The sequence below is a fragment of the Malus domestica genome, chromosome 10 (assembly GCF_042453785.1).
Source record: "Malus domestica chromosome 10, GDT2T_hap1".
In the NCBI taxonomy this organism is placed as follows: domain Eukaryota; kingdom Viridiplantae; phylum Streptophyta; class Magnoliopsida; order Rosales; family Rosaceae; genus Malus; species Malus domestica.
Genome location: NC_091670.1, coordinates 27,278,641 through 27,299,120, shown reverse-complemented (window position 1 = coordinate 27,299,120; position 20,480 = coordinate 27,278,641). Strand labels below are relative to the sequence as shown.

The 20,480-nt window shown below is 38.5% G+C and overlaps 2 protein-coding genes and 1 long non-coding RNA gene across 4 annotated transcripts; 2 read left to right on the top strand and 1 right to left on the bottom strand.

The window, feature by feature from the left end:
• Positions 1-10,029: 10,029 nt before the first annotated feature.
• On the top strand, positions 10,030-11,789 carry LOC139188883 (uncharacterized). Its single transcript, XM_070806929.1, has 2 exons — positions 10,030-10,158; positions 11,287-11,789. The coding sequence occupies exons 1-2, from the start codon at positions 10,095-10,097 to the stop codon at positions 11,547-11,549; spliced, it is 327 nt and encodes a 108-aa protein (XP_070663030.1). The 5' UTR covers positions 10,030-10,094; the 3' UTR covers positions 11,550-11,789.
• A 1,764-nt stretch (positions 11,790-13,553) lies between these two features.
• LOC139188978 (uncharacterized) lies at positions 13,554-14,217 on the bottom strand. Its single transcript, XR_011572435.1, has 2 exons — positions 14,101-14,217; positions 13,554-13,998 (listed from the first exon to the last, which is right to left on the bottom strand). It is a non-coding gene; the product is annotated as an uncharacterized lncRNA (long non-coding RNA).
• A 1,539-nt stretch (positions 14,218-15,756) lies between these two features.
• Positions 15,757-19,843, top strand: LOC103422194 (uncharacterized). Of its 2 annotated transcripts, none has more exons than XM_008360230.4 (6): positions 15,757-16,277; positions 17,374-17,432; positions 17,538-17,800; positions 18,533-18,607; positions 18,707-18,769; positions 19,539-19,843. In XM_008360230.4, exons 1-6 carry the CDS (start codon positions 16,171-16,173, stop codon positions 19,581-19,583), a joined length of 612 nt encoding a protein of 203 aa, XP_008358452.3. In that variant the 5' UTR covers positions 15,757-16,170; the 3' UTR covers positions 19,584-19,843. The 2 variants fall into 2 exon arrangements, with proteins under 2 accessions (XP_008358452.3, XP_017184139.3); XM_017328650.3 differs by having other exon boundaries at positions 15,833-16,277; positions 17,359-17,432.
• Positions 19,844-20,480: the final 637 nt, after the last annotated feature.

Here is a 20,480-nt window from a genome sequence, read left to right as displayed (position 1 = left end):
CAGATTGTCACATCAGCCATCAATTGTAATTCGACATTTCCTTTAGAGATGGTCTAACATGTGATGGAAAGGGGGTATTCAAGAAAGTTCATTTATTCATTTCAAAAGGCATACAATTTACTTTCACGTGTTCCATTCCATGACCAATTAAATCCGCATCCTTCTCTCCATTTTCATGTCAAGGTTAGATAACTGAAGTTTTCTACAACCTAATTTATCACACAATGATACCAAGACTGAGTATTTAGGATTTAGGGTTTCATTTTGTTTACCTAACAAATGATTCAAGATATCGAGTAATAGCTTAATATGTTATCCATGCTTCGAAATTATGCATCAGTTGAATTAAAACAACATACATTGAAGGCGTTGAAAATTTTCTTTACCTCGCTCTTGGCTAGTCCCTGAAGTTGGATTGAATTTTTTTCAATTTTATTGTTTTAGTTGTTTGATATTCATTTAACATTATTATTTTTAATTAGGGTTAATTACACTAACACCCCTTGATGTTTATTGAGTTTTCATAAAACTCCCTCACGTTTGAGACATTACCCTAACACCTCATCAGGTTTTAATTTCCTTTCACATAACCCCTTAAGTAAAAATTATGCTTATAAATTTACTAATTTACCCTTATAATTAAAGAAAAGCTCTATTTTCCGTTGAATAAGAAATTCTTTTTAAATAAAAAAAAATATCAAATTAATATTAAAACAAAAATTAAAAACCAAACGGGAGGCAAATTTTCATTTTTCACCACAATCTCTTTAAATATTTACAAAAAATTGAACAACCACAAATTCATTAATTATTGCAGCCAAGCATGAATCCCATGTTCAAGCCACAATCATATGTGCCAAAACCCTTGGCTTGGGAAGTAGAGTTAGAAGTGGCGGACTTGACAACGAAGGTGTGTCCTATGCATCCAGAGACGCAAAAGCTTTCATCCTTGTCGACATGTTTAATCTCCGGCCCATCAACGTTGATCTGGCAGATGAAAGTGCATGAGTTCAATCCGGGGAGCTTACCTGCTGGGATCTGTCTGTCCTACAATTGTAGGAGTGGTCATTTCACTGTGGTTATAGTAACATGATGAGAAAATATGGGATTTCAACTGATAACATTGTTGACGAAAAAATAGTAAATGTAAATGGTACAATTCTTGATAGAAAATCAATGGGGGATAACAATTTCAATATTGGACGTGTACTCAGGAGGTGTCTAGGGTTTGGAAGAATCGGACGTTTGGTTGCTAGGCAATCTTCCAAATTTCCAATCTTTTCACGCCAAAAGTTTGGGTTTTCTTGGTTTCGGAATTAGAAACCTTGGACTCGCTCCGTACACAGCCTGACGCGCACGTCCACGGCCCATTTGTGTATCAATAATCAAAATGAATAATGTTTGACTATTCAAAAAATGAGTAGAAATTCTTACTTAAAACTATTCGTTGTCAATTCACGAAACAAAACTTCATATTTATCGTAAACTATTCAAATTAAGAATCATCTATGTATTTGCTATCATTGATTAATTAAACGACCTTAGTTTAATTTATTTTTTGTAGATATGATTTTTACAAAATGATTAACAATATAAACCGTTTTGATTGTAAACACCTGATAATTAATAATATGAACAATGTTGGCGGCCCTGACTCTATCAAAAAGACGGTATATGCGATGATACAAATAGATAGTAGGGTAAACAACCAATTTAATCCCTGAATTATCACCTTAGTGAAAATTAGATCCCTAAACTATTTTTTTAGAAAAATTAGTCCTTGAATTATAAAAATCTGTCAATTACATCCCTAATGTTATATTCGAAGCTACTATATTCAATTTTAAGTTACGTTACTTACATGTGATACACATTGGAGGGTAGATTGATAGTTTTTCATAAAGAAATAGTGTATGGAGTTAACTTTGGAGCATAAATTGATAGTTTTTCATAAAGAAATAGTGTAAGTTAACTAGGATTACATCAAGGCTCATCCTTAAGTCCTTACCTTTTTGCGTTGGTAATGGATGAGTTAACAGGACATATTCAAGATGATATTCCTTGGTGTATGCTTTTCGCAGACGATATAGTGTTGATAGATGAAACTCAGGAAGGGGTAAATGCAAAGCTTAACCTTTGGAGAGAAGTGTTGGAATCTAAAGGTCTTCGCCTAAGCCGATCAAAGACAGAATATATGGAGTGCAAGTTCAGTGCAAATGGAGGCCAAAACGAGTTAGGGGTGAGGATCGGAGATCAAGAAATACCAAAGAGCGACCGTTTTCGTTACCTAGGATCTATCTTGCAAAAGAACGGAGAATTAGATGGAGATCTCAACCATAGAATACAAGCTGGATGGATGAAGTGGAAGAGTGCATCCGGCGTGTTATGTGACCGCCGTATGCCACTGAAGCTCAAGGGAAAATTTTATAGGACGGCAATAAGGCCGGCGATGCTGTATGGCACAGAATGTTGGGCGGTGAAACATCAACACGTACACAAAATGGGTGTAGCGGAGATGCGGATGCTTCGTTGGATGTGTGGGCACACGAGAAAGGATAAGATTAGGAATGAGGATATCCGGGGTAAAGTAGGAGTAGCCGAAATTGAAGGAAAGATGAGAGAAAATCGGTTACGGTGGTTTGGACATGTGCAAAGAAGGCATACTGACGCTCCGATTAGAAGATGCGACTATGGGACAGAGGTTCAGGGCCGAATGGGTAGAGGAAGACCTAGGAAAACTTTGGAAGAGACTCTAAGAAAAGACTTAGAGTACTTGGATCTAACGAAGGACATGACACAGGATCGAGCACAATGGCGTTCTAAGATTCATATAGCCGATCCCACTCAGTGACTTGGATTTTCCAAGTCTCCAACCGAGAAGTTTTCCTCACTCGGAAAATTAAGGGAACACTACCCCAACCTACATGCTCCACTCAGAAAGCTTCAACATACAAGCTTCAACAAAAGAAAATTCAAAGAACTTAGCGAAGAAGGCTTTGGTGTATCTAACACAATACGTTGAAATGAAGGAAAACTTATTTATTGATATCCCCGATAAGCTACAAATATGTACATATACATGAGTCAAAATAAACACACAAGAGGGAGCCTTCACAAAGGTTGCTTAGGAGAAGTCTCAGCAGTCGGTAGAGCCCCAGAAAGAGAAGGCACCGGAGGGGGATCATTTGGAGCCTCAGTACTGGACAGAACCCTAGAAGGAGGAGGCATCAGAGGTTGATCATTTGGAGCTTCATTACGCGGTACAGCCCCAGAAGACGAAGGCAATAAATGCCTTTGGAACAAACCCACAAATCTCTGATGATCAAGTAAAACCTGACCATCAGTTTCCTTCATCTGGTCAAGCTTCCTCTTCATGTTTGTAGCATAGTCATGTGCGAGCCGGTGCAACTGTTTATTCTCATGCTTGAGCCCTCTAATCTCCTGTTTGAGACTCATCACTTCAGCCGCCAATGATTCAACTTGGCGGGTTCGAGCAAATAGGCGTTGGGCCATATTAGACACAGAACCTGCACACTGAACACTGAGAGCCAGCGAATCCTTAACAGCTAACTCATCAGACCGTTTGGAAAGTAGTCTGTTATCTTTGGGAGTGAGAAGGTTCCTGGCCACCACCGCAGCGGTCATATCATTCTTCATCACGGAATCCCCAACGGTAAGAGGACCAGTAGGGGAGACGAAGGATGGGCGCCATATGTTGTCTGGAGAAGGCGGGGCTGCCTCTTCAACAAGGTTCAAGTCAAAACGACGGTCGGAGGGGCCAGACATTTTCAAAGGTGTTGAAGAGAGAAGAGGTCGGACAAATCAAGATCTTAGAAGTGCAAGAATGAAGCTTCTACTGGTGGAGATTCAAGTGTGCTTTGGAACTTAATGCCAGCCCCTATAAAAATCTGCACTCGACGGAGCTTCAGAAATCGAAGAGGCGCCTGCTCAGAAATCGAAGAGGCGTTTGCTTTCTCAAAAGCTGGGCTGCTTAGAGATCACGAGGGTTGATCTCAGAAATCGAAGAGGCGTTTTGCTTTCTCAAAAGTTGGGCTGCTCAAAGACCTCGAAGGCTGATCTCAGAAATCGAAGAGGCGCCCGCTTTCTCAAAAGCTGGACTCCCCAGAGACCACGAGGGCCGATCTCAGAAATCGAAGAGGCACCTACTTTTCCAGCCTTGTCAGCACCTGTCACACGCACACTCAGCTTTGCGGAAATTATGGGCATTCTGTCGAAGACTTCTGGGGAAGTAGAAAACACATGAATCTTACTGTTCAATCACCCACTTCCCACACGCAACAATAGCTCATGGGTACCACAGAAAACTTTGCCATAGTTCTCTGCCAAAGTTGAGCACGTGAAGCTTGCAGCTCCCACTACATTGCTCTGACCAAGAAGGGTAAAAGAATAGCAAAGAAACAGCACTAACAAAGTTTAGACCCGTAAATTTTGAAGGTCTAGCTACCATATTATTACCCACAAGGGTAAAGGAACAGTACCACTGCTGGATAATTGGAAAGTCCCTGTGTGTCAACCTCTGTGCTTCGTGGCAAGGTAGACTAGCAAACATGCCCAACCTTTACTCACATTCGAGAAAACACTCCCAATAAGATTGCTTGCTCCAAAATCGAAGAGGCACCGTCCTCCGAATCTCGAGAGCCAGACTCCCAACATGACTACTTTCTTAAAAATCGAAGAGAGGGTAACGGAACAGTACCATTGCTGGATAATTGGAAAGTCCCTGTGTGTCAACCTCTGTGCTTCGTGGCAAGGTAGACTAGCAAACATGCCCAACCTTTACTCACATTCGAGAAAACACTCCCAACAAGATTGCTTGCTCCAAAATCGAAGAGGCACCGCCCTCCGAATCTCGAGAGCCAGACTCCCAACATGATTACTTTCTCAAAAATCGAAGAGACACTGCTCCCCGAATCTTCGAGAGCCAGACCCCCAGCATGATTGCTTTCTCAAAAATCGATGAGGCATCGTTCTCCGAATCAATTGAAGAGGCGTTCGCTTTCTCAAAAGCTGGGCTGCTCAGAGACCACGAGGGCCGATCTCAGAAATCGAAGAGGCACCTACTTTTCTAGCCTTGTCAGCACCTGTCACACGCACACTCAGCTTTGCAGAAATTATGGGCATTCTGTCGAAGACTTCTGGTGAAGTAGAAAGCACATGAATCTTACTGTTCAATCACCCACTTCCCACACACAACAATAGCTCATGGGTACCACAGATAACTTTGTCAAAGTTCTCTGCCAAAGTTGAGCACGTGAAGCTTGCAGCTCCCACTACATCGCTCTGACCAAGAAAGGTAAAAGAATAGCAAAGAAACAGCACTAACAAAGTTTAGACACATAAATTTTGAAGGTCTAGCTACCATATTATTACCCATAAGGGTAAAGGAACAGTACCACTGCTGGATAATTGGAAAGTCCCTGTTTGTCAACCTCTGTGCTTCGTGGCAAGGTAGACTAGCAAACATGCCCAACCTTTACTCACATTCGAGAAAACACTCCTAACAAGATTGCTTGCTCCAAAATCGAAGAGGCACCGTCCTCCGAATCTCGAGAGCCAGACTCCCAACATGACTACTTTCTCAAAATCGAAGAGAGGGTAAAGGAACAGTACCATTGCTGGATAATTGGAAAGTCCCTGTGTGTCAACCTTTGTGCTTCGTGGCAAGGTAGACTAGCAAACATGCCCAACCTTTACTCACATTCGAGACAACACTCCCAACAAGATTGCTTGCTCCAAAATCGAAGAGGCACCGCCCTCCGAATCTCGAGAGCCAGACTCCCAACATGATTACTTTCTCAAAAATCGAAGAGACACTGCTCTCCGAATCTCGAGAGCCAGACCCCCAGCATGATTGCTTTCTCAAAAATCGAAGAGGCATCGTTCTCCGAATCTCGAGAGCCAGATACCACATACCACTTTTTCAAAGTGCTCTGACAGAGTTAAAACAAGTGAAACTGGCAGTTCCCACTGCCGTGCTATGACCAAGCAGGGTAAAGGAATAGCATTACTACTTGTTAGGGAGACTCCTATATATGTCGACCTCCATCCCCAACGGACAGGCAGACCTGCAAAAATGCTCAACCCTTCATCATATCTGAGAGGGCACTCCCAACGAAGCCTTTCGAAATATTCAGCTTTCTTTCCCCCCGATATACCTCTGCAAACAAGCTATACTAGAGCAAGAATATCTCATATCATCAGGGTTAAAAGCAAGAGTATCCCATATCATGCTTTTTCCCTGTCTTTTCCTTTGGCCTTGTTTTTACCTGCAAGACAAGGAGAAAGAGAGCAATCAGTCAGCACTTGGAATCAAGCTTCCAGCCAGGAACTGACTGCCTGGAACCCCTTACCTGATTACTTACCTGGCATTGCTCTCGAGTACTCATCTTCAACATCGTATGTTTCCAGGGAAGATTCCGCATCTGCTTGAGGAACAGATAGGGCAAGTGCGAAGGATACAAGGAAGCATGTGGAGACAAGCGTAACAGCACACATGCCGATACATCCATTACTCTGTCAAAAGCAAAAGTATCCCATATCAGCAGGGTGGAACGTACTCTAGATTTGATGGACTTGTTTTGACCCTCAAATTCTTCAGTCGGCCTTATACTCTGGAGGAAACCAGAAAACCCTCCAGCTCAGTTCAAGAATAAGCCTGTGGAAAGTTACTTCTTCAAAAGCAAAAGTATCTCATATCATCTCTTCTCATTTTTCTTCTCTTTATCCTTCATGCTGCTGCAAGATGGGGAGAAGGTGAACAATCAGTCGGAGCTCTGATTGCTTACCTTGTCTGTCACCTCTTTCAGCAGACTCCCTAGCTCGGCGACTTGGGGGACTCCTACTACATGGTTTGTATCGCGCTTGACCAAGCCTGAAACTACAAGTAAGCTTCAAGTGAAATTGATACATTACCTTGTGCATCTCCACCAGTTAAAGATACCACCCCTGGATGGAGGAAGAGTACTTCCAGAGAAGATGCCACATCTACCTATGAGACAGATAAGGCAAGTCAAGACGACACCACACTCCGATACTTAGAAGTTTCGTGATTACGAGATCATTCTCCCACAATATTTCCTAATGTCATTTGTACTAAATCATTCACTTGTACTCACTAAAGGAGAGCTTGAACCTATGTACTTGTGTAAACCCTTCACAATTAATGAGAACTCTTCTATTCCGTGGACGTAGCCAATCTGGGTGAACCACGTACATCTTGTGTTTGCTTTCCTATCTCTATCCATTTATATACTTATCCACACTAATGACCAGAGCAATCTAGCGAAGATCACAAAAAGCGACCGTTTTCGCTACCTAGGATCTATCTTGCAAGAGAACGGAGAATTAGATGGAGATCTCAACCATAGAATACGAGCTGGATGGATGAAGTGTAAGAATGCATCCGGCGTGTTGTGTGACCGTCGTAGGCGACTGAAGCTCAAGGGAAAATTTTATAGGACGGCAATAAGGCCAGCGATGTTGTATGGCACAGAATGTTGGGCGGTTAAGCATCAACACGTACACAAAATGGGTGTAGCGGAGATGAGGATGCTTCGTGGGATGTGTGGGCACACGAGAAAGGATAAGATTGGGAATGAGGATATCCGAGGTAAAGTAGGAGTAACCGAAATTGTAGGAAAGATGAGAGAAAATCGGCTCCGGTGATTTGGACATGTGCAAAGAAGGCCGAATGACGCTCCGGTTCGAAGATGTGACTACGGGACAGAGGTTCAGGGCCGAAGGGGTAGAGGAAGACCTAGGAAAACTTTGGAAGAGACTCTAAGAAAAGACTTAGAGTACTTGGATCTAACGGAGGACATGACACAAAACCGAGCGCAATGGCGTTCTAGGATTCATATAGCCGACCCCACTTAGTGGGAAAAGGCTTTGTTGTTGTTGTTGTTGTTGTTGTAACTTTTGAGGGTAAATTAGATATTAAATTCGCAACCTATATGAAATGTTAAGGACTTATAGACAAGAAAATGATGGTATTACACTCTAAACTGTGTCAAGTGACTTAAGTTAACGAAAAATTGGATAAAATAGCTTTGAATATAATAGTAAGGATGAAATTAGCAATTTATAATAAATTTAGAGACTTATTTTACCGAAAAAAATTAATTACTTAATTTTCACTGAGGATAGTTCAGGACTAAATCCACCGGATAGTAATTAGTACTATATGAGACGTCTTATGTTATTCACAGTTTCTCTCTCTTTCTGTGCGATCTCTCCCTACCAAGGTATTAAATATCGGTAATATCGGAAATATCGGTAGTCCGAAAACACGGAAATATCGATGGAAATATCGGGATAATATCGATATCGATAAAAATTACATGGAAACCACGAAAATTGTAAGAAAAATTTGGAAATTTTTATTGAAACTTTGCAGGATGTTTATTTAGTCAATTATCTATTAGTTTTATCACAAAAAATTGGAAGGAAATGCATTGCATGATGGATTTAACATTATCAAGTTGATTATATAGCGAGCTGACAAACATTGTGAGTGTAGAAAATATGTAGTAATTAATGAAAGAAGTTTAAACACACCAATTGGGGCTTATTGCGGCAAGTTTTTTAGATATGACCTCGCATCAAGTAGTCTTTTGTGTTAATTTGTAATCTTAACTGGTTTTGTTGTGTTGTGTCAATTAGTTAAATTAAGCGGTACATCCAATTGGGGCTTATAAACATTTTAATTCTCCTTAAAAATCTAAGGACATTTAATCAGGATTTTAAGTAATTCTTTAAAGTTTAAGGGGTATTCGATCATGATTTTTAAGAAATTCATACATTCCAAATGTATTCATTAGAAATTGATTCGAAGAGATTTTTAAAAAGTTGGGAAATTCAAAAAAATTAGAAATATTTCACATAATATTTTAAACATTCTCAAATCGCTCCCTGAAAATTTGAGAGAATTCACTTAAAATTTTACATAAAAGTTTTAAAAATTATTAAACTTCATCAAAATTCATAAATTTTTAAATCTATTATAATCCTTTAAAATCTGAATGGAGTAAAAAATTCAAATCTAAACCTAATATGAAACAATCACTAAATTACATAGAATTTCTAAACCAAATCTAACAAGGATCAATTACAATTCTAATACGATGTTGTAATTACTTGGAGTTTTTTAGGGCAATATAAGTAGATGATTTGGGGGCCTGAAACTTGCTTAAATCCCTAAATTGCCAATTGAAACGAGAAAGAAGAGAAGACAGAGAGAACGAGTCAACGATCCCTCCACCTCCTCATCGCCCTCATCTCCCTCTTCGCAATCTCCGCCCCTGCAAAACCCTCTTCGTTTCCTCCTACTCCTTCTCCCTCCGCCGCCTCCCCTCCTCCTCTTCCTCCTCCGACTTCATCACCATCGTCACCGAGATCAACCAGATCCTACCCGAGACCCCCTTTCTTTCTTTTTCTCTTTCTTTCCTTCTCTGCACACTCTCTTCTCTCTCGAAACCCTCTCATCACTCTCACTCTTTCTCCTGTGATTACCCTAGTACACGGCACCCACACCATCGTTCCGTAGACGGCATCACCATCAAAACCTCGTCTTTCTCTCTCTTCCTCTTGTCTCTGCAAGATCGACGAAACCCAGAAACCTCCGACGAGTTTTCTTCATTTTCTCCGGTTAGGTAAGCTTGGGTGTGTGTTATGGAATGAGATCAGGTCGGGGGAAAGCTCACCCAACTCTGGCGAACCCGTGACTGTTAAGGAGCTTTCCGAACACCTTCGACCATTTCACGGCGAACCAAGGGTATAAACTTACTCCTCTCTCTTTCCTCTTCACGTTGGTAATTAGATCGGAGTCTAAGGTTTGCGTTTGTAATCGGCCGGAGCTTCTACAGCTCCGGCGTTCTTCTCCGAGTAGCACAGTTCCAAAATATCGCGATAGTTTCAGAAATATCGCGATATTATCGATAATATCGCGATATTTTGACGAAAACCCGTTGGATACCTATTAAAATATCGGTACCCTGAAAAACCGATAATATCGGTGAAATATCGCCGATACTATCGGCATTTTGTTCCTTGCTCCCTACAACCTCGATCTGACGATGAAAGCCGGGGCATCGAAGTTCGACTTGGCGCAGGCGCTTGTTGAAGAGAAGAAACCGACAAGTATATTTATACCTTCTGATTTTTAGGCTCATTTGACTTTGAAGGAATTAGAACTAATTTGATTTTGTAGGAATTAGGGCTAATTTGTGAGGGGAATAAGATTGTCTGCAACTTTTGGTTTTGGCTAATGGAGTATTAGAATTCTCAACGTCTCTGTTATTGGAATTCAATCTCTACTGCATAATAATTGTAAGCAAGTTACAATGTAGGCTAATTTGATGGAATTGGGGCTAATTTGACTTTGTAGGAATTAGGGCTAATTTGTGAGGGGAAATAAGATTATCTGCAATTTTTGCTTTTGGCTAATGGAGTATTCGAATTCTCAACGTCTCTGTTATTGGAATTCAATCTTTACTGCATAATAATTGTAAGCAAGTTACAATGAAGGCTAATTTGATTTTGTAAGAATTAGGGCTAATTTGTGAGGGGGAATAAGATTATCTGCAACTTTTGTTTTGGCTAATGGAGTATTATAATTCTCAACGTCTATGTAATGTTTATATATATTGGAATTCAATCTCTACTGCATAATAATTGTAAGCGAGTTACAATGAAGGCTAATTTGATTTTGTAGGAATTAGGGCTAATTTGATTTTGTAAGAATTAGGGCTAACTTATTTGTGAGGGGGAGTAAGATTATCTGCAACCTTTTCTTTTGGCTAATGGAGTATATAATTCTCAACGTCTCTGTAATGTTTATATATATTGGAATTCAATCTCTACTGCATAATAATTGTAAGCAAGTTACAATGAATTGAGTTTGCAGCAGTATATGAATGACAACGCGAACATAAAAGTAAATGATTTGAGTTCGCTGGGAATTAATTGTCCGGTCGAGAATATCTATAATTGGCTCAGTTCATGTTCTCTTATACCTTAGTATTCATTTTGTAGCAAGATAAATTCAGCTTCCCGGACTACCCTAGCACTTGAGATTCCCTTAATTTAATTATAGGTTATTTGTTCCTTATGTGTCCTGGTTTGATTATATTATCTTCTATATGAATGCCAAGATGGATCGGAGCCATATACGTATGCACTGCACTGCATGTCTTGATATTGTACGGTATTCTTCGTCTAGTCTTGTTTATTTGTATCATTTAACAACATTAATGGATCTGCAAACAGGTACCGAAGCCTTTGACGAGCTCAACAAATCCTTCTTGTTGCCCTTGGAGATTTTAGTGAGGATGGGAATCCAAGAAGGAGAAGAAGAGGAAGAGGAAGAGAAGAAGAAGAAGAAAAGGACAGACAAAGATGGCGACGAAGGAGAAGCGGCTTTTGGGCGCTGTATAGTTTGTCTGAAGTACAATATGCACTTCAGTTACAATTGCCCGTACTGTAAGAAGGTCCCGTCGGGTGCTACTGTTGGCCCTGGCCATGGAATGTAATTTAATGAAATGTGAGGGAGTGAAGATTCCAAGCAATGCAGAGGTTTTTGCAGCAATCCCCACTGTAATATCTTCGAAACTCATCTTCTGATTTTCTGCAGAGGTCTTTTTAGCAACCCCACACGGCACATGAAACTCATATCAAAATGTTGTGTTTTACTCATGTATATGTAGATGTTAATGTTAGCCGCATGCACACAATATTATCAACAAAGAAATATTAGAGATGATTTGCAGGTAGCAACAAGTACAATTAGATTGTAATATGTTCTTGAAACTTAAAATGGTAAAAGGCATAAAAGTCACGTATTCCTGTCACTGTGCCAAATTTTGTACATGTCTACATAACTGTGATTTAAACTTTGGGATCATTTAGTAACCAAATCAGCTCAAAATTAAAAAGGCTCTAGAGTAAAAGTATGTCCGCATTTTCTTCATCATGCTTTCTTGAACATATCAAGCTTGCCAAAAATCCGTCGTCGATCTTTGCTATGTAGACATACTTGTTTGTTTCGCCTTCCAGCTCAATGCATTTTAGTTCAATACTAGAGTTAAGTGAATTGAAGCTTTGTCAGTTTAGGAACAATCCTTGCTTGGCCAAGTATTTTGTTCACCGAAAAGCCTTCAATGTATGTTACCAATCTGATATAGTAGTCCCCCTTTAATGGTCAACGGATGTCCATCCCTTCTGATAACACCCCCTCTCCTGAAAAATAATACTATTAAGCATGATTAAGTTCAAGAGAAAAATTAATTAAGCAGAGAACAGATAAGGTGTCATATCTAAGCCAAGTTATTATTTTTTATTCATCAATGTCATTTAGTTTATAGACGATAAACACCGATTTCACCATTATATCTGGTAACTTGTCCAAATTGTGAATACAATTTTATCACGATGTCATTGAATATGGTGTCTATTCTGTTGGATTTCACAAGTATCATTGTCAAATCAAAAGTAGTGATAATTAACAGACTAATTGAAAGTCCAATAGGATTCTAATAGTGTCCCCAAATCAGTTAAAAACAAATTAGTGTTAATTTATTGAATAACTAATTTGTTTTTTACTGATTCGGGGACACTATTAGAATCCTATTATAATTTCAATTAGTCTATTAATTATCACTACTTTTGATTTGACAATGATACTTGTGAAATCCAACGAAAAAGACACCATATTCAATGACAGCGTGATAAAATTGTATTCGCAATTTTCGGACAAGTTACCAGATACAATGGTGAAATCAATGTTTATCGTCTACAAACTAAATGACATTGATGAATAAAAAATAATAACCTGGCTTGGGTATGCCACCTTATATGTTCTCTGCTTAATAAATTTTTCTCTTGAACTTAATCATACTTAATAGTGTTATTTTTTAGGAGAGGGGGCGTTATCAGAAGGGATGGACATTCGTTGACCAATTTAAAGGGGACTACTATATCAGATTGGTAACATACATTGAAGGCTCTTCGATGGACAAAATACCTGGCCAAGCAAGGATTGTTCGTGAACTGAAAGAGCTTCAATTCACTAACTTTAGTATTGTACTAAAATGCATTGAGGTGGAAGGCGAAACAAACAAGTATATCTACATAGCAAAGGTCGATGACGGATTTTTGGCAAGCTTGATATGTTCAAGAAAGCATGATGAAGAAAATGCAGACATACTTTTACTCTAGAGCCTTTTTAATTTTGAGCTGATGTGGTTACTAAATGATCCCAAAATTTAAATCACAATTTTGTAGACGTACAAAATTTGGTAGAGTGATATGAATACGTGACTTTTATTTTACGAATTTAAGTTTCAAGAACATATTACAATCTAATTGCATTTGTTGATACCTGCAAATCATCTCTACTATAATTTTCCCTGTTGAGACAACCTACAAATATTTCTTTGTTGATAATATTGTGTGCATGCGGATAACATGTAAAACACAACATTTTGATCATGTGCTGTGTGAGGTTGCTAAAAAGACCTCTGCATAAAATCAGAGAATGAGTTTCGAAGATGTTACGGTGGGAATTGCTGCAAAGACCTCTGCACTACTTGGAATCTTCACTCCCTCTCACATTACATATTACAATTTCAGGGATCCAATCAGCGCAGAGGGGTGTGGTAAGGCATTGTTCTGATCCAATTCATTCAGCCAAATTCATGGATGCAGGACAGGGACAAACACTCTCCTAGATCCTTCTAATATGCATGAAACAAATTTTCAGTGCACCGAAATGAAGATATTTATTAAAAAATCCACGACTTTGTATTTTATCAGATCCAGGAAAGAAAAGAAAAAAGAATAACAAAGTCAGGGACGAAGTTTTATAGCTCGGATTGCTGAGATCTGTGCACCACGCTTCTTGCGCTGCCCGTTTCCCCAGCGGATATGAGCACCGGTTTCTTCAGTCACGCATAATCACCATCGCCTTCGATTTTGAGGACCCTACACAGAAACCATCACAAATGCATGAGCAACTCGGTATTTATTTCACAAACACATAGGCTATAGAGCAGCAATTGAACCCAGGAGATCGGTTCCTCTTACATTTAGGACTCTGAAGGCTGTAGTAGAACATTAGGGACACGATCTAGTTGGGTCGTAGCCCTGAGTTTTGAGTGGACATGTATAGTAAAGAGTTGAAAGGCAGTTTTTAAAACCGTTGGGAATCCACTTTGTAGACCCTAAAGGCAAAAGATGTTAATGATGAATGTTTTTCCACGCACTTGACTTGATCCAAAAGTCAAGCGCATTGATCTGAGTAGAAGAGTCGTTTTTATTTTCAACTTGTGTTCGATTACATATTAATCAATATTCGATTGATTTTGATTGGTATGAGTTTATCGACAAAAAACTTTCTTTCTTTTAATCCAAATTATTTGTTTTTTTTTGTCCATAATTCACAACTCAAGAGGCCTATAAATCAAATATAGGAAAAGATCAATTAAAAAAACTCAAGTTTTTTTTTTTTTTTTTTTTAAGCAAAGATAACATGCATTACCAACAACAAACACTACAACATAGAGGCCTAAAAACAAAAACACAAACAAACAACAAAGGCCCAACCAAAAGTTGAGACCAAAACAAAGAAAACACATAAACAACTAGAGCCGCTGCGTCTTCCGCCATAGCCACCGCTACAACCACCAAAACAGTAGTTGTGCATGTCGATCCAGCCAAAGTCACACCCCAAACAAAGCCTCACCTCACCGATATCAGCACACCAATTCAAAACATTGCAACAAATTGCTACAAAGGGTGACTGAAGCTTGGAAATTGGATGAATATGGATGAGAGACAGCAGAGGGGAGAGAAGGCAAATAGGCCCATAAAACCAGTGAAGAAAACAGTAGATGGAAGAGGAGAAAGAGAAGCAAAAAGAAACAAAAGAAAACTCATCGATCCCAGCCATAGCTAGGATCGGAGGCACCGAAATTGGACTCGATTGGGAACCACTCACACAGATCGATGAGATTAACCCTCACACATAGAGAAGGTCTCTTACAGAGAGAGAAAGGAAAGTGATATTTTATCTAAAAAATAAAAAATAAAAAAAATAAAAAAAACTCAAGTTAAGATGGTAAAAAAATCATTTAATGCCATCCCTTGACTAACATTTTTACCACCTGGTCCTCACTTTTTGTATTTATGATAGTCTGTAATCAAAGCGAAAACTTTGTCATTATTTGGATGTCTTACCATAAGGCCTTCTACCTTAATAATATAGATAGATAAATTTAGTGTAAACCATTTAGTACTACAGTTTAGTAGTATTTTTTTTCACTTGTAAGTGAGAGGTCTTAGATTCGTTTCTCTCTAAAGGTGAATTTGAACCACATTATTACTATCTCATTATAAGGCTAAGCCCACCCACTCCCCTTAGTGTAGATAATATCGTTTATTTATAAAAAATAAAAAATAAATTTAGTGTAAAATATGAAGATAGCAGCATCTCAGAATGATGGCCGAGGTTAAACTGGAAATCATTAAAAAATCTGAAACACCAAATATATTTGGTAAAACAAAAAAACTATTTTTAGAAAACTATTGTCAACGATAGTAGAAAGCATTAAAAAAAAAAAAAAAAACAGAAGTAGAGTCTACATACTCCAAAAAAGCAACCTTTTTTTTTTTTTTCAAAGCTGTATTTTGATGACATAACTTTCCAAAATTAATTTAAAGGGAAATTTAATTTTATTGTAAGGCGCGGTATTTCGTCAACACGGTGCGTTTAACAGCACTAATTCACCAATCGTGCGCCGAACCGAAAACCGCTTCGAAAAATCGAAGATTCCGAGACCCGAAACCCGAAAAATCAAGTGACGGCGTACAAATTCCCCATATTGCAGCTGAAGCGGGTTGCTCCGTCTCCAATCAAATCTCTCTCTCTCTCTCTCTGTAATTCAATTCCTTCCAAAATCAAATTGCTTCTTGTCTCGTTGATAAAACGAAGGTCAAGGTTTTCCAAATTTCTCCCCCTTCCCTCCTTCTCCATGTCTCTCTAGAATTTCAAATTCCGGAGTGGTAGGTTGCTCCCCATTTTTTTCTTACCCGTTAGGGTTCAAGTGAGAGTTAGGAGTTGGGATTTAGGGTTTCTAGTAATTAGTAATAAGGAAGATGTATGCTGATCGAGAGGGAGCTGATAACAAGTTGTCCGCAAAGGACCGCCTCATTGGCAGCTTCAGGGATGACTCTGGTCGCCGTAGACAAATAGCCGGAAAGAGGTTCGCTTTCTCTTCCTTACCCTTTTCTTGTTTTTTGAAGAATAAATTGATGCCACAGATTTCATGTGGTTGTTTGTGGATTTTGCTTTAGTTTGTACCGGGTTTATTATATGCTTGTTTTGGGTTTGAATTGTGTTTGTGAGTGTGATTTTTGTTGCTCTTTTGCTTTGTATGTTGTAGAACGGTTTTTGTGATGCGCTCGATTGATAGAAATGTGAATTTTTGGAGTTGGAGTTGTATGGATAGTCAAACTGGGTGGAAAATTTCATGAATTTGTTCTCGGTGTTGTGTTGGCAACTTTAATAGATAATAATGCTGATAGCATCCATATAAACAGAAAAGTTTGGATATTGATTACCAATACTTTAGTTCAAATCCGATACGATAATGCAAGTAACAGTCCACACCAGTTTTATATTTTCAAAATGCTGGATTACAGGCTTACAGCATTGTTGTCAACGCCATTTTTTTACAAGCAGCACTGCTATCAATACCAATAAAAAAAACTAAACAAGTGAATTGGTGTTCATCTCCATTGATCTCCTTTTCATAGAAATGAGGACTCCTTACAAAGTAGTATATGGAATCAAATTTGGATACCATTTGACTCCTTGTTTTACCATTTTTCCTATTTCTACCACTTGACTCCACATCTTTTAGTACAAAAAGTTTTTTTTTTTGTGTTTCTAGTAGTGAAAGTTGTGAACTCTTACTTACGTATGAATTAGATCTTTGATAAGACGGAATTGTGTGGCAACATTGTTAGCACAGTTGATTTAGTATTTGTTGAAATGAACCGATACAATGCGTGATAAGTCAGGTTCTCGTTGATGAATTTTGAAGATTTCAGTGAGAGCTCTTGTTGTGTTTCAGTCTTGATTAAATCATTGTGGGTTACAAAGATACTACATTTGATGTTGCAATTTGGCCTTCACCAGATGCTTTAACCCATATGGTGCATATACATCTTGTCCAGAACTTCAGAGGGTGCTGTCTGTTGAATAGTTACATTGTGTGAACTGTTAGTGTTTGATTGGACTAAGGGCATTCAGTGCAGAAAGCTTCATAATTGAGTTGATAGCATATCCTTTCGCAGGCAGAGACAAGATGACAAGTGGGAGCATGATCTATACGAGGATGATCCTCAAGTTTCAAGTATGGACTATGACACTTTCACCTGCAATGAAATCTGCAGCTATTGCTTTTTGCCATTGAGTCATCTTTCTTTGGTTGCTGACTATGTGTTAATATCTTGTGAAGGTGGGAAAGTTGATGCTCGAGACCTTCGATTGAAGCTTCAAAGGAAAGTTTTCAAAAATAGTGGAACTCAATCCATTTCAGGTGTAAGGGACCTACGCGAAAGGCTATCTGGTACTATGAATCCACAACCAATGAACACTGATCCACCAAAACCGAAAGTGGAGGCTGCCAAACCAGCCAGGAGAAGTATTGCTGTTGGCACCCCTGCAGCAGAGAGTAAAAAAGTTGCCAACCCAGCTTCTAGAAAGAAGGCTTCACAGAAGGCATGAAGTGTTTTATTTCTTTAAATTTCATACCAGCAACTAATCACACACATACTTACACTGGCTATGTTTGATATTGCCCTCTACATCAATAACCTTTAAATATAGTTAGGTTTATCTTTAAAACGTTGCTCAAGTAGAAAAAATTCAGACGTTTAAAGTGTTTCACCAAGAGGGAAGTTCGCTTACGGTATATAATATGTTGATTTGAGATGTGTATTGACCCTGCTTTCTTTTCCATATCTTTTTTTTTTATTTCTATTTGTTTAAGGGGCCACAATGGGATGGGTTGGGGAATAGTGTGGATATAGCAGTTATTGGGTTGATTTTATAACATAGAATTATGAGCTTTTATCAGAACTTGGTTTTAAAAATTGTCTTGATGTAGAATGAATAATCGGTTTTAATACTTTATTTTAATCCCGAAAGGGTGGCCTGAAGGGTTGGACCTTCTAACAGGCTCCTTAATAAATAAATAATTAAGAATGAGATTTCTTTCCAATACTCGGCATGAGAGGAAGAAAATCATTTCATAAAGTGGGTCATAATTGGTGGTATATGGGTATTGTTACATTGCAATATCTTTAAGTAGGCATAAAAGGAAATCATTTTGTTTCTTGACTGAGGTATTGGGTGTCAATGTTCCGATATCCCATCCTGTGACACACACAAACACACACTCATTACGACAGTTGCCTCTTAATGTCATGACTCGTGCCTCTTTTGGTGCAGGCTGGTCCATCAGTGGATGAATTTTTGACATCCTTGGATCTTGAAAAATACTCCATCACATTTCAGGCAGAGGAAGTAAGCAAGATTACGGGCTTCTATTATTTATTTTTCCACCACCTGCCTTTGACAAAGTATTCATTACCTTCGAGTGCTAAATTCCATGTGTTTATACAGGTTGATATGACAGCTCTTGTGCACATGACTGATGAGGACCTCAAGGCTCTAGGAATACCAATGGTAAACTCAACCTTATTCCCAGATAGAATTCTTGAAACATGAATTACAATATCAGATCCGTTAGCCAATATATTATGCTTATTAGTTGTTTTCAGAAACTAAGAAATCCATATTTATTTTACTTTGAGTAAATTGTTACTGAAACTATGGTATGCTCTTGTGATTTGAAGTATGATAGTTTACTAGTTTAAATGTTGGTTTTGGGTGGGTGTCAGAAAACTTTGTACAGCCTCTGTTTCAACATGCAAGAGTGGTATATAAGATTTTTGAAGATATTTTGAATACAATTCATTTATTATAAAGCATACCATCCTTACAATAGTCTAGTGAAAATCTAATAGTGTTGCAGGGTTGAACAGTAGTTGCTTTCCTAACATCAGTTGGATGTCTTGGAGGTTAAAATCAAAAATGGAATTTCAAACACCAATTAGGGCTTACATCGATTACGTTGAGGACGTTGTTTGTTCGTTTGACCTGAAACTAATCATGTTACCTTACAGTTGTTTCAAACAGTGCAACTATTCGCTTTACTTAAATACAGCTTTTATAACGCTAGATCAAAGGAACATTAGTCTCATCATACTTTATGTCTCAGTGAACAGACAGCTTTTATAATATTCAAACAGTTCAACTATTTTTAAGTCTCCTTTTATTTCTGGTGATGCATAATGCAATCGTGACAATGTACAAGCAATTTGAGTTTAACGTTTAATGAGATGAGTTTCGGCTTCCCAGCTTTGAGCTAACCTTTTCCATCTGGGGGTTTCAGGGCCCAAGGAAGAAGATACTTTTGGCATTGGAATCAAGAGTATGACGTTTGAGGGTGGAGCCATTTCATTGCCTTATTTCATCATGTTAGTATGATGTAGCAGGTTTTATTATGATTGGTATCAACCTACCTGCATGTAACTTGATTTTACCCCTCTTACATTTTTTTCCCTTTCTTTCTAGTGAGCATCGCTGTAACTGTAAGTGGCTTTCAACGTGCTCGTTATTGATATAAACCTTTTGAATTTGTGAGCTTGGAACAGCTGAAATTTAAATTTTAAGGATTTACCGTCTTTTCTCCCAAAATCTAACTTGAAGATGATATGTTCCTTCTACGAAAACCTTTACTACAGAATTTCACAGCTTGTATTCTGATGTTTTATGTTCTTAGGTGAATAATTGTGTAGTAATTTTAGTGCGGTTGCTATGGCAATTTCGAAGTAAGTCATATTTTGACCACTCCATTAGATAGGCTAAATAGCGGAAATTTTCTTTCACGCACTGTTTTTCACGTGTGAGCGGTTTAGATTTAACCAGATGAGATGTGTGTATGTCTCAACCTGTGCGCTTTTTGTGTTATGAACTTATGATGCGCAGAAGAGCATAATAGATCTTAATGAATCTGGAAAGGGAGTGTAACACTAACAGTACGCATTTCTCGGCCCTCAGAGAAAAGAAGGATATGCATTTCTTGGACACTTTTAACCTAGATTTTAAAAGACGCTAGCTGCTAGTCGGATGGTTAGGCGGGGGCCTAGATGGAGAATGCGGATTTGAGTAAATTTATTATATGTCATATAAATAAATATCTACTTACACTTAAAAATACATAATTTTATTGGGATACATAATCTGCAAAATAGAATAACATATATATTATAAAGCATTAGAACATGATGAAAACATGGGGAACAAAGATATAATGTGTGTTCATTTAAATATT